The sequence below is a fragment of the Anser cygnoides genome, chromosome Z (genome assembly GCF_040182565.1).
Source record: "Anser cygnoides isolate HZ-2024a breed goose chromosome Z, Taihu_goose_T2T_genome, whole genome shotgun sequence".
Taxonomy (NCBI): Eukaryota; Metazoa; Chordata; class Aves; order Anseriformes; family Anatidae; genus Anser; species Anser cygnoides.
In genome coordinates this window covers 83848975-83862349 of record NC_089912.1, presented here as the reverse complement: position 1 = coordinate 83862349, position 13375 = coordinate 83848975, and the positions used below count along the sequence as shown (strand labels likewise).

Sequence of the window (13375 nt, the reverse complement as noted above, 5' to 3'; positions counted from 1 at the left end):
AAGAACCCATACAAGCCAATACATCTACATAACTGAGAGTCATTTATCTGTTGTTTCATTTTAAAATCTTTAACCAAAAACTTGAAAACACTCCTGTTTAGAAATAAGCTACGTTCTCTTACCTTTTGGTTTTGGTGGACAGCACTTGATGAACTGGAAAATTATGCTGTCTGAGCGGACAGTTTCTGTCTGGTAACAGGTCAACAGATCCTTAAGATTACCAAAACTTCTCTTGGTTCCACTAAGATTATATTCCCCATTCTCATTCTTTGTAATCAAGCAGTGTTTATAATCAGTGGCATTCTCACGCTGCACAGATTTTTTTCCCATTAAAAAGAAAATTGATCAATAGTTAGTACTTTAAAAAATATTTAAATGCACAGCTTTTTTCTAACTAAAGAAAGAATGCTTCAGCAAAATATTACCATGATTTGTTATTTTGTTCTCACAAGGCAATAGTGATTCTGAGAAAACTAGACTCTACTCCCATCACTGGAGTTAGTATGCTGATGCTAAGCACAAACATTACTGAATCTCCAGAGATGGAGCCGAGAAAACAGATAAAGAATCCTAGGAAGGTCCTTCAGACCTAGTAATGAAAATTTCTTCACCTTTTCAAGGTTGCAAGGGGTAATCTAAAAAAAAATTAAAATCATTGAAAAAATGTTGGAAGCAATAGCTTTTTCTGCTGTCTATACTGCATTTCTAAGGAATTAGTTCCTAGTACAAATTCTCAGTATGCACTGAGATGAATCTTGAAAAGATCCCATTAGGTATTTTTAAGCAAGAGGACCTCTTAATGGCACTTCCATGGTTCTTCCTGTTAATGCTGTGAAAAAATGTCCCAACAAATTCTGTATCTCAAATGCTTGCCCAGAAATAACAACAAGAAAAAAAAAACACATGACCAGGTCAATTAATGGCTGGCTTGATTCTCAGACTTTGACTCAAGGCATGCTCAAAGTGATATCTCAGCCTAAAAAAATCCTATCAAACACACTTCACTAACAGGACATACAATTTTACTGAAACTGGTCTCAAAAGGGCTGTTTACTTCTCCATCCATGCATCAACATTATTTTGTCATTTTCAGAGATTTACATACTTCTGACAGTATTTAGTAAATTTTCTAGCTTGCTGCAAACAAGTAGGAAAATACATATATTTTTACCTTCCCTAGTTACAAACACAAGGTAGCTCTGTTAATTTAATTAAAAGAAGCCCATCCTTGGCACAAAATCAATACTGGAACAAGATCATGTAATTATGTAACAGCAAAATTAAAGTGCTGTATTTATCACTAACCGCAATCTCATAGAGCAGAAGTACATCTGGCTCTTTAGTAGCATGAGAAATGCAGGCATTTCAAGCATGGCTTCCACTCTAGCTTACACCAGATATCCCACAGGAGATCTGCCTTGATACAACAGTTGCCAGATAATCTGACTAGCCCAGCACAGGGGATGGGGGACAAGACCCAAACCTAGAAGAATCTCTGAAGGACAGACACCCTCAGATCACCACAGGAATCAACAGTGTCTACCTTAGTCTAACTATGGTGGAAAAAAAACCAAACCAACCCACCACCAGAAAACTACACACCACCACCTAAGCAATTACAACAGTACAGCAGTCCTAAGAGCCATGTCCCAAACCCAGAACTCCCTCTCCTGCTCTTCAGGGTGTATATTATGTGCCATTAGTGAATTCTTTACCATGAATGCATTTTCGTATGTTTCTCACACAACCCTGAAAGCTGGCCTGATACAACTAGCAGTAGAAGAAATACACACATCACACAAACATCTTGAACAGGACACACAATCATTTATTGCATGTCATGCTCCTTGTTGTAATGCAATAGACATTTTGCAAGTACTGTTTATGGCAGAATACAAACCTCTATAGCAAAGGTGAGGAAGTATTTTTTAAAATCTTTAGGACTGCAACGAAGAACGTAGAAGCCAGTCTGATTACCCGCTTTCTTCAGTTTACTGATAGCAAAGTCCATGCTATAGTAGAAAGAAAGTGTTTAATATTGCACAGTTTCAAAAAACAAGATTATATATTGACTGATGAACGCTATTATAAGATAACTAATATAAGGCCAATTCAAGTTCTTTGTTTTAGAATCTCCTTTAAGGTAATCTTTTTGTCCCTTTATCTTACAATAATCAGGGTGGGCTGCTTGCGTATAGAGGAATATTCTAAAAATTCTTAATACTGAAAACACCACAGTGATCTACCTGATGAGAAACTTTGCAGACTTAAAAAGTATTCTGCTAGGTTTATGATATGACTTTCGGCCTCTGTCATGGGAGAAGCTGTGGTAAAACTGCCTAACAACCAACCTAAAATTAGAGAAGTATTTGTGTGCACGGAAAATGACTAATTTAATTGGGAAAAGGCTAACAAGAAATAGGATATGAAAAAGAAAACTTCATTTATTACTACAAGAACTAATCTCGCCCTAACAAGTCTTTGCTAACTATTTTTATCCATCTCAGGGAATGAGGAACAGAATGGCTTGGAAAGGTCTACGCTCACTGCACGTCCTTCTAAACAGCCCTAAATAAAGATCAATATACAGCATTAGTCTATGTTTGCAAGGTGCAAGAAACAGGATTTGAACTGTAGAAATCTCCATTCTTCTCTTTCTTCATCTCCTCCAAAAGGTACAGCACTTATTCTCTCGCTGTCGCTGGAAGAATTCCAGAAGCATTCTGTACTAGCAGAGTAGGACAGTGATAGCTTTATGGAATGTATCTTGCACTTATCTTTTCAAACTTCCTGCAGCTAAAGCAAATACCCATTTTTTTCTATATAATAAAATATTTTTAAGTTCTCATGTGTGGCTCGGCAAAAAAAAAGGACAATATTATATGAACTGTTAAAAAATTATATAAAGCTGTTAATTTCTTCCCTAAAAGTACAGCAAAAGTGAACAAGGAGACAATGAAACAAACCCTCCTAGTTACATGGTTAGCAGTTTACTGTAATCCTTGCTCAGACCCTGAAGAGAATGGTATTGAATTTGTCTTTTTCCCCTTTACTCCTCAAATACTGTAATTGCTCAAATACTGTAAATGCAGTGAAAATATAACATCCTCTATGACATTATACATTGCTGCCCTGGTTATAACTGTAATTTAGTAAAAATCAGCACCATGACTTTGCTGTCTGTCACATTTGAAGAAAAAAATGAATTCTAAGAGGAGAAATTAAAACTACAGTCTTTCATTTCATTTTTAATAATATATCTAGAAGGTATTGCATTCTGAAAAGTGAAAAACAAAAGCAAGAATGTAACGCATTTTATGTTACTTGAATGGAATAAATACGCATCTCAGGATGTCCATCATAGTTCACAATCAGCTAAAGTTAACCTTTCAAAAATCATAGCAACTTGTTATGCTGCTGAAAAAATGCTTACAAAATTGGTCCATGGCAGTTGCTTTGGATATTTTCAAGCACTGATGGTGGTGCCACTTCTTTACAGAGATAATGGTGGGCATCTGCAGTTAACCTGTAATATCCATCAATTAACGATACAAAGGAGAGAGCTTCTCTTAAAGACTGAAATTCAGCCTCCTGTTAAATTGCCAGGGGAGAAAAAAAAAAAGAGAGAGAGAAAAAGAGTGGGAGAGAAAGAGAATGAGAGTTTAAATTCATAATAGGCAATGCAAAATTCCTGGATATGGCAATGGTATAACAGATACAAATGTGTGTACATTAAATATATCCAGAATGTTTTTAACTACTGTTTACATAGTTCTACGTCCCAGGTGCCCAAAATTTGTCAGCAATATTCAACGTTCAAAATTCAAACCCAAAACAAATCTGCCAAAAACACACACAAATAAAAAACCTTAGTCTAAATACATTGAATAGCAAGGGTTGCTGACAAGAGAGAACATTTGAAAAGGAAAAACTGAGGAGATACTGTTCAGCATGGCAAACACCTACTGTGCTGGCAGCACAGAATATTTTTTTTCCTAAAGGGAAGCCTCTACTTATCAAAGATCTATGGGGCTGCACTCGAGTAGTAAAGAAAAATTTCTAGAAAAGTATCTTTCTGAAAATTTATCTAGTCATCACCAAATCTAGTAACTTAAGCTGGACCACAGAGAGAAGCTGACCTTTGACCACTATGAAGAGAGGTGCAATGGAGGGAAGCAGAGAGGAGAATAACGTGGTCAAAGGAAAACTGGGTATGGTAAAGGTCTATACAGAATACTTTCATGGGTAAGAGCAGTACAAGATTAAATCCGTCACTACGTATTTATTACTACCAAATACATAAAAAACAAAACAAAACAAAACTATTTTCCTTTAGTTACCCCTATTTCCTTAATCTTTTGACACTTGTATGAGAGCATTAAAGGCTCTCTTTACTTCAGCTGAGAAGTGTTATTTCATTATCTGCAAAGTTGAACTAGGTTCAATCAGCATTATTGGTACGTGCTGCACAAGCTTCCCCATGACTCTGGGGACAGACACACTTAGTGGCTGTACATGAGTCCTCGGCAACTTCTTTGCTAGCCAGCAACAAAAAAGATGGTGCTCTTGATCCAGTGCCAAGAACTTGTTTGGAATCTTCGGATTCTATCGTAAAGTGGACCTGTAAACAACGGCCTTTCCAGTTGTTTCAACCGGATTGGAAAACCCCACAAACAACATGTTTACAACTCCAGCGATTTTAATTGAGCCATCTATCCTAAAACTGTGTGAAATACATTTTTATAATGAATTTTAGTGATACAACAGGTAAAACTAAATCACAAAACGTAGTTTACACATCGGCTAATTCTGATGTGCAAAATGTCCACAGGAAAGTCATAAGCAACACAGAAGCTACTGCACTTCATTTTCCTACTCTGTCTTACTCTTCAGGAGCTGTTTTCGACAAGCTTTTAGAAAGTTACTTTTATCCTCAGAAACATATACAGTCAAGAACCTTGCTCTATTGCTATTGAGAATTTAAGAGAACTTTCATGGCTCAAGGTTAAGGAATTCTCCTTCACCTATCCAAAATATTTTTATACTCCTGGCAACATAGATATATATCACTGATATCCTCTCTTTATCAATTAAAAACATTGAAAAGAATTTAAATTCTTAGTAGGTCATTAATTCTAAGCCATTAACACATGAAATGAATGTGAATCACAATTTGACCATAAATAAAACAAACCATATGCCTTCCTGTCCAAAGAATCATTAGAAATATATTTTTAAAAATGATTAATGCTCTTATTTTATTATTATTATTACTTTTACAATGAAGCGCATAAGCTGTACGCAGCTTTTTTACACACATAGCAGGAAGCCCTCTAGACACACAAAGTTAGAGATCGTAAGTCCTGAAGACCCATAAACCAGTCATGGAAGAAACAATTATGTAGCACTTGCACCTGCTGGAAAGTCTGATTCAAGAGCATTGCTGGAGTTCATACTGAAACAACTGACTTTTTTACACTCATGTATTCTGTTTTACACTCATGTACTCATTCTTTCCCAAGACCTTCTTCATATAATTTTAAACGTGAAAGCAACAATGTTAATTTTGTGCCTATACTTATTTTCTATGTATAGTCATTCCCTCAGAGCATCCTGAAGTCTTTTTCAATGTGTTGGTCACTGGCAGCTAGCTTACCATGACATCATACAAACAGTATGCTAGGTAACTAAAAACACAGACTTGGGTTTAAGACTCTAAACGAAAGAGCCTATCTGTGTATCAGAAACCATCCTTAGCTGTAAGCATCTACTTCAGTCCATGCACAAGACCTTCAGTGTTGTAACTTCTGAACTTCATTGCAGTGAAGGCGACAGAGCACTGGAACAGGTTCTCAGAGAGATTGTGGAGTCTCCTTCTTTGGGGATATTCAAGACTCCCCTGGATGCTTTCTTGCTCAACCTACTGTAGGGAATCTGCTTTTAGCAGGAGGGATGGACTTGATGGTCTCCAGAGGTCCCTTCCAGCCCCTACGATTCTGTGCTTCTGAGTGATTTTGTAGTAGGCTGCTTATACTGCCAAAATGCATTTAGTTTTATCTCATGATTAATTAACACGGTGACTGGCTATATAATACCATAAATACTACAGCAATCAAACAGTCTGCTCAAAGCAACATCTATTTGAGAAAAATAGGCAAAGTATGTACATACCAGATTTTTGCTGTCTTGTTTGTGAATGGTCACAATTCTTCTCTCACTGGAGCCTTCTTGACTTGCTTGTTTAATGCTGACATCAATGATATCAGGAAAATCACAGTATGTTTGTAAATCCTACAATAAATGGTGGTTATATAAGGTTAACAACATCAACTTCAGCTGAAAAAAAAACCACACCTATCTGCAGCATTAGAATTCCTACAGCTCTAAACTTGTAAGCTAGCAATGAAGAGGGTCAAATAAACATGCTATTAAAACTTAAGAAAGGAGTCGTGTGTTTACAGGACCTTCACTAGAAGCACCAATAAAAAATGCACAATGATCTAGTAACTTTGAAGGGAAATATCCATATTTGCTCCGTAAAGTGGAATTTTGTGACAATTCACAATTTTTCTCTCACTTTTTTTTTTTTTTTTTAAGCATTCTGACTGGATAGCCTGTTAACATTCCAAAACATCATGGCTTCATTCGCAGCGACACGAGCTGCAAAATCTGCTATCTGAGATGGATGTAGAATGGATGGAGAAAGGGTCTAAGAGAAGATTTTCCTCTCAGCCGCAGTCATCTCTGAGTAGGTAAAAAGGTTCAGGAAGAACCTGTCCTAACCACATGAGAAATCCACGACATTTTCCTTTAATGTCAAGTTCAGGTAGTTTTTGGTACTATGATATTCCATATCACTTGGACTGGTCCTTTTGTACGTCACGTAAGTCATATCTTATTTTGTTTTCTGTGGAACTTCAGATGCTAAGTAACTGCCTTAAATAAAGATATATGTATCTATCTAAAATTATTCTTCCAAAGCAAGTATTTTATTCAAACCAGAATATCCCATTTATATGGCTGCAAGCATATCCTAATACATAAACAGGTATAATATCTCTACTGAGCCTTACAGCCATGATTATCTGCAGGCATAAATCAGCTCAAATGAATTGAAGTTCCTGAAGCTGTATTAATTTATCTGTTGGAAATGTGAACTGGCAAAACAAATTTCCTCATAACCTACCCTATGTATATCATTCAAACCTTCAAAAAAATTAAATTCTTGTTTCAATTCAGCATCTCAATAAACTTTCATCAGTACCATTTGCTGAAAGAAGAGTTATGATCACATTTACTGGCAGACACTCTTTTACTGAATTTTCACAACCAATTTTATAAATGGTGTCTGTACCAATGAAAATATAGTCAGCCTAGTCAGCCTACATCTTGTCAATAAGTGAGGATGCTAATACTATCAATTATGAAAAATAATTCTGAAATCTCTATACGAATAATGATCAATTTAAACACTATTCTGATTAAAGGTTTGGTTGCCATGCACAAACAGCACAGTATGCATAAATTCTGTACACCTACAACCAGAAGTTGCAGGAATATGGCATTTATATTAGCTCTTGCCCTCTGAAGCTACATTGCTGGTGCTTACAGGCAAATTAGGAAAGATAGAGGGCTGACACATAACGACTTTGAAGGAGGTAACTGGACCTAACATCAATCTACAAGTATTTTAAGAAAAAGAAACTTAGCAAATCTGGGAATGTAATCATTTTTTTTTTTTTTTTTATGTTTTAGGAAAAGGTGGCGTTTTTGCAGATTATTACACACCATTAAAATGTCACTTATTTTGTAGTTTGGTCTTGAGTGCTACACATTATGCGTAAAAACAACCTATGTAACAGATGCAATTATTTTGGAAAACTGACATCTGCTTCACTTTGCCTTTAATTTTATCTTTAGAAAACTCCCACATTCTCAAGATATACAGCTGTGAGTTAGTATCAGGTTCTGGTAAATTTGACAAAAGAATAGTCATGCAGACAAACCATACACAAAAGAAACAATACAGATAAATAAAAATGCAATGGCATAAGGTTACCACAAGTTATTCATTCATTTAGTATATAATTCCTGAACAAAGAGTAAATAGACTGCAGTCATAGAAATGTCACTTTAAATTTGCTAGCTTAGATACTGGTAGGAGTCTAACTGCAGCAATAAAGAGGTACAGGGAAATTTATTCTTTTTTTTTTTTTTGTAGCCCTTAGAACCCAGATTTCAAAGAGAATTTGAGGACACAATGCATTTCCATCTAACTAATTCTAACACAAGCTTATCAGTCTGTCATGTTATAAACTGCACAATTATTAAAATAATAAAGTGGATATACCCAAAGCAATTACCTGCTCTGCCAGGGTCTCACAGTCTTTCAGTTTTCCTCTTGAGCACTGAATTCCACCGTTTCCAGTTATTACAATAGTTGCAAAACTTTCCTCTCCAGAAGGATCTCCACCAGGTTCTTTTACTTCAAAAACTTCTGAATAGAAGGCGGACTGAAGAGTTTCCAGATTTATGAGATACTTAAGTTTCAAGTTTCTGGCAGTAGCTTTGCATTGGCCAAACTGTTGTATAAATTTGCGGAACCTGTATCTTATCCTCTTTCGGGTCAAAATGTGGTAGTCTTGGATTTTTGCTCGCACACATTTAGGCAAAAACATTTTGTAGCTGCGAATACATAACCAGCAAAAAAACCCTACTGATTTTACCCATTAAATCCAGCAAAGATATTTATTTCGGTGTTAAACAAGACAACATGAAAATATCTTCTCCACTAAATATTAAGACTTGCTTTTTAAACTCTAGGACAAAAAGATCCTTTCTTCAGTCTGTAGTACATTCTTTCAAATACAGCCCCATCTCTTCTTTCATTTTCCTTTTCTCCCCCTTCAGCTTAGTTTCAACATATATTAAATAATGCATTATTTTCCATTAATCCAGACATGCCTGCTTTAGTCATTACTGAAGTTTGAGGCAAGGTAGCAGGAGAAAAGTCCAACTTACAGAGTTTCCTTGTTTAGCTCAGAAATTGTAAAGTGGATATTTCATAGACAGAGGCCAGATTTCCTTGCTGAAAATACATGTGGTAGAATACAACACTGGCTGGTTCCTACTTAAGCTTCCTATTTCACAGTCCATATTCTATTACAGGGCAAAGGAGTAGTTTGACCAAGTCTATCTCATTCTATTTAACTCTTTCTGTTAGTTTTCATGAAAAGACAAACATCGAGCAATTAGTACCAAGTAGGGAGAGAATTTAACTCAGCTGGAGTGGAAACTGGTTATGTTGATAAATTGAAGTGAACTGCTAAACTGAAGGAAGTTTAGCAGAGAGCTGCTACAGATAGTTAGGAGCTTGATAAAAACAAAAAGATCTAAGAGAGCTTGATTTGTTCAGTGTGGAGAAAAGGCTCGATCAGGGTGTTCTAGTAATTGTCTCCAACTAACAAGTTATGGAAAAGACTGAATTAGACCCTTCTCAGACATGCACAGTAAAAGGACAAGAGGCAATGTACAAACAATATCACAGAGGGGAGACTGATGAGGTAACATTAAAATCCTCTTCAGTGAGGGTGATGTACAGGTCAAAGCTACCCAGAGATATGGTACAATCTCCATCCCTGGACATTTTTAGAACTTTGAAGGATGAGGCCCAGAATAACATCATCTAACTTTGAAGTTGACCCTGATCTGAGGCACACAAAATCCATGTATGGAAAAACATAAAGAATGGCTACTGTGATACAAGCTTTCTATTGATTTCAGTAGAAATCAATAATGATTCCATAATTATCATTGTAAAGTAAATTTATGGAATCATTATGCTAGACTAAATCAATTCTCAATAGTTGAATATCCCCACACAGATGCTAGTAAGTAAAATTATTGTCTTTAGATACCAGGTGTGACACAGTTATGAAGTATGGAGTTACCTGACCGAGTTGTAAATAGCCAGTGGGGTTTGGTCCCTTTCTTTCGCCACTCTCATCATATCCAGAACGGCCATTCCAAGGCATTCTTCCTGTGTTTCATGAGTAACAGGCATCTGTATCCATCCATTCAAAAAATCATCTCGCCACTAAAAAATAAAGATGCAAGAAATCTCTTTAAAATTGTAGCCATGCTGTTTAACAATACAGATTTATTTTTTTTTTAAGACAGTACTCTTCTGAATGAATCTTTTTTTCCCAGAAGATTGCATACATTCATATCGGATATCAGGTACCGTCACACTTAAAAACTGTTCTCAAAATATTTCATTTTCAAATCTTGACAATGTCTATATGTGGGAGATGTTATTCCACACTGTATCAGTCCAAAATGAAAAGTCACACTGAAAGAGTTCCACCTAGTAGTGTCAGCAGAATGGAGCTGCACAATCTCACTGCGCTCCCTACAAGTGCCATTTGAGCTTCACCTTTCCAAAACCAATATGACACACACTTTCATTTCCATCTTTAAAAGTAAGCTTCAAGCTGTCAAAAGAGCTTGCATAGCTACTATCAGAAGATGTGAAAGGGAGAAAATACTATCAACTTTTACTAATCTGCATTAAAAAAAAAATCAAGCAAATCATACCTGTGCAAATAGGTAAGACATGACAAGATCATCAAGAACAGGGCTTTCTGCACCCCGAATAATGCCATACCGATATGCTCTGCTTGTGCCATTGCAATACCAGTGGGGAAAATAAAACCTATTAGGAAACATTTAAGCAAATATCAATAAAAAGATACTTTTTACCAACACAAAGACATTATTCCATTCATAGATATGTAATAGTTAGTGCTGACTGTTTTGGAGGACCAATATGAAGCCAACCAAGTGAACAGAAGGCTTTGGATCCAGTTCTTGATGTGTAGTACAACATTTAAGCAGGGTGAGAAGCTGAACTGGTAAGAATGAAGAGATCTTCAAATTTATCTTCACTAGTAAGAATACACAGAATCTTGTGTTACTCTTCCAGTTTCCTTTGAGACAATTCCTAAAGAAACACTCAGGCTACATTATGCAATAAATTGAATAAAAGAAATAAAAGTCTTTTCCTTAAGGAAAACTGTGACTCTAGCTTTAAAATTCCACATTCAAAAATCAGATCAAACAGAAGTGGTTCTGTTGCATACATCCTCCTGTCTACACAATTATTCCGAATTTCAGAACTCCTACTTACTCTAAATGGGCAAGCATGGAAGAGATGAGCTGTTTTATTATTAAGAAAAATATTATTTTAACTTTTGATAAATTTCATACATAATCGTTTCTTTCTTCAACCTGAAATGGCATATGTATGATATGTAGGAAACTGACAAAATAAGTCATTTAGGCCTACTCAATCAATTTTTATTCTTTTATCTATCCAAAATCTCACCCACAATCTGTCTGTAACTTCTGAGAGAAATTATGGTTCAAGTAAACACCTTATTGATTCTGTTTTCTCACATAATTTTGTATTAGCATGAAAACTGCATAATGTTTGCTTTAAATTACCTTATCCGGTACAGCAGGATGAGTCTGGTTGCTTCATCTACGTGGAAGATGTGATTTGGGGGATACCAAATTCTCTCTGTTTCACTCATGAGTGCAAACATGTTATGATACACTGGCATGATACCTAAACACAGAACAGGGAAGCATACATTTATAAGAAATTGTTTCCATAGAGAATCAACTTTATTCTGAAAAAATAACTTGCAGGTTAAAAGTAACAGGTAGGCACATGTTCTCCAACTGTTCACTGCACTACTCTACCACTGTCAGCAATGTTGCAATGATGACCCCAAAACCTGCAGCATTTTTGCTGGTTTATTTTCTCATTCTTCCTTCATGTTCTCTGACTGATGACTGAATTCACTTGTTATCCCATATTTGGTTTAATTACAGGGCTTTATCTGTATGGCATTTAATACAATGTGTTCTTAGCCTCTCATTTCAATTAAGAAGTAACAGCCAACAACAGTACATTAACTTTTTCCTTACCTTGTCTAAAAACAGATGTAGGTATTGATTTCATTATTTTAGACTGATGAAAAATTAGAAGCCATCATGACTAGAACAACAACCTGACTTCCACGTTTTAGAAACTCAGTTAAGAACAAAACCAAACGTACACAAAACTGGAAAATACCCTCCTCCCTCTGCCAAAACAAAACAAAAACAACACCACCTATTTTAATGAGAACTGAGAAAGAATCTTACTTGATCACAAACTATGTAAACTATGTAATTCAGTTGAGCAGCAACTCTTCAGTAGCACAAGAATTATTATTTGGCTCAGGGGCTGCTAGCTGCAGGTACGGTCTAACACAAAAGACAGATGCTACAGCATTGTAATATGCCATAGCATTGTGCATCCAAGGAATGCCAATGGCATGATTTGGAGAACAGGTTAATTGTCTGAGACTTCACAGCATTAAGTGAAGAACTTCAACAACTGACAAAAAAAATTTGAAGACAAGGTGATACAGGTCTACAGGTCACATAGTAGGATGAAAATTTGCAGAGAGAAACTCACAGTAGGTCATAAAGAAAGAAAACTATCTTTTTGTTAAAACTATATACTTTGGGGGAAGAACCCAAAAATATTTAAAGGAAGGAATAGATAATGACTACAAGAATAAATTAAAATGATGTTAAGAGACAAAAGAATTCTGGGGAAACGCTAAGTACTCACAATGCTCTCCTGAAGGCTTAGAATAAAATCACAGAAATTAACACAGAAAAACAGGAGAAAAAAATCCGTTACGTATTCCTATTCATAAAAACGTCTAAGTGTATATAACTGTTAGAGGAGGCAGACCTATATTTCTTTCCTCACGTCTAAAGCACCTGTAAGACAACTAACCAGTTAGGAACCAACTAATTGACTCCAGATATAAAACAACATAAACTTGTACAACAAAAAGAAATTCACTCCTGAAGAACAGCAAGCTTAAACTTGTTACAAAACGGGGGTATGTCTCTGCAGGGAGCCAGCAACAGGGTTTAGAACAAGACCCCTATTGTGCAGCTGTCAGATTAAGCTGTTGAAGTCTACAGGTTAATCATCCGACACTTGTTTAAACTACAACTCACCAAAACATGCCAGAACTGCAGGTCCTGACACATGACTTTCAGAGAAAAGGAGTCATAGACTTACAGGAAAGTAAAGAAATGGAAAGAATTATGTAAAGTAATCAAAGAGAAACCAAAACTAAACAAAAACCCCACAGCAATAACCTCGAACAGATTAGTAATTGAAAGGTTGGCTGTAAATCAGGATGCTGCAAATTTAGTGCAGTAAGAAATATTAGATCCATCTGAGATTTGAGAAATACCAAACTAACTACATTTTATGGAGTTAAGAATATATCTATCCTAT

At 35.9% G+C, this 13375-nt stretch overlaps 1 protein-coding gene across 2 annotated transcripts in view; it reads right to left on the bottom strand.

Annotated features, from left to right (window-relative positions):
- JAK2 (Janus kinase 2) overlaps nucleotides 1-13375 on the bottom strand; it is a 93022-nt gene that overhangs the window by 26108 nt on the left and 53539 nt on the right. For both annotated transcript variants that reach the window (XM_066987657.1, XM_066987658.1), the window contains exons 4-11: nucleotides 11506-11629; nucleotides 10597-10714; nucleotides 9951-10096; nucleotides 8364-8685; nucleotides 6172-6291; nucleotides 3434-3591; nucleotides 1901-2012; nucleotides 123-309 (exon numbers count right to left, since the gene is read on the bottom strand). In XM_066987657.1, the coding sequence (XP_066843758.1) occupies nucleotides 123-309; nucleotides 1901-2012; nucleotides 3434-3591; nucleotides 6172-6291; nucleotides 8364-8685; nucleotides 9951-10096; nucleotides 10597-10714; nucleotides 11506-11629 (1287 nt within the window). The remainder of the gene's footprint in view (nucleotides 1-122; nucleotides 310-1900; nucleotides 2013-3433; nucleotides 3592-6171; nucleotides 6292-8363; nucleotides 8686-9950; nucleotides 10097-10596; nucleotides 10715-11505; nucleotides 11630-13375) is intronic.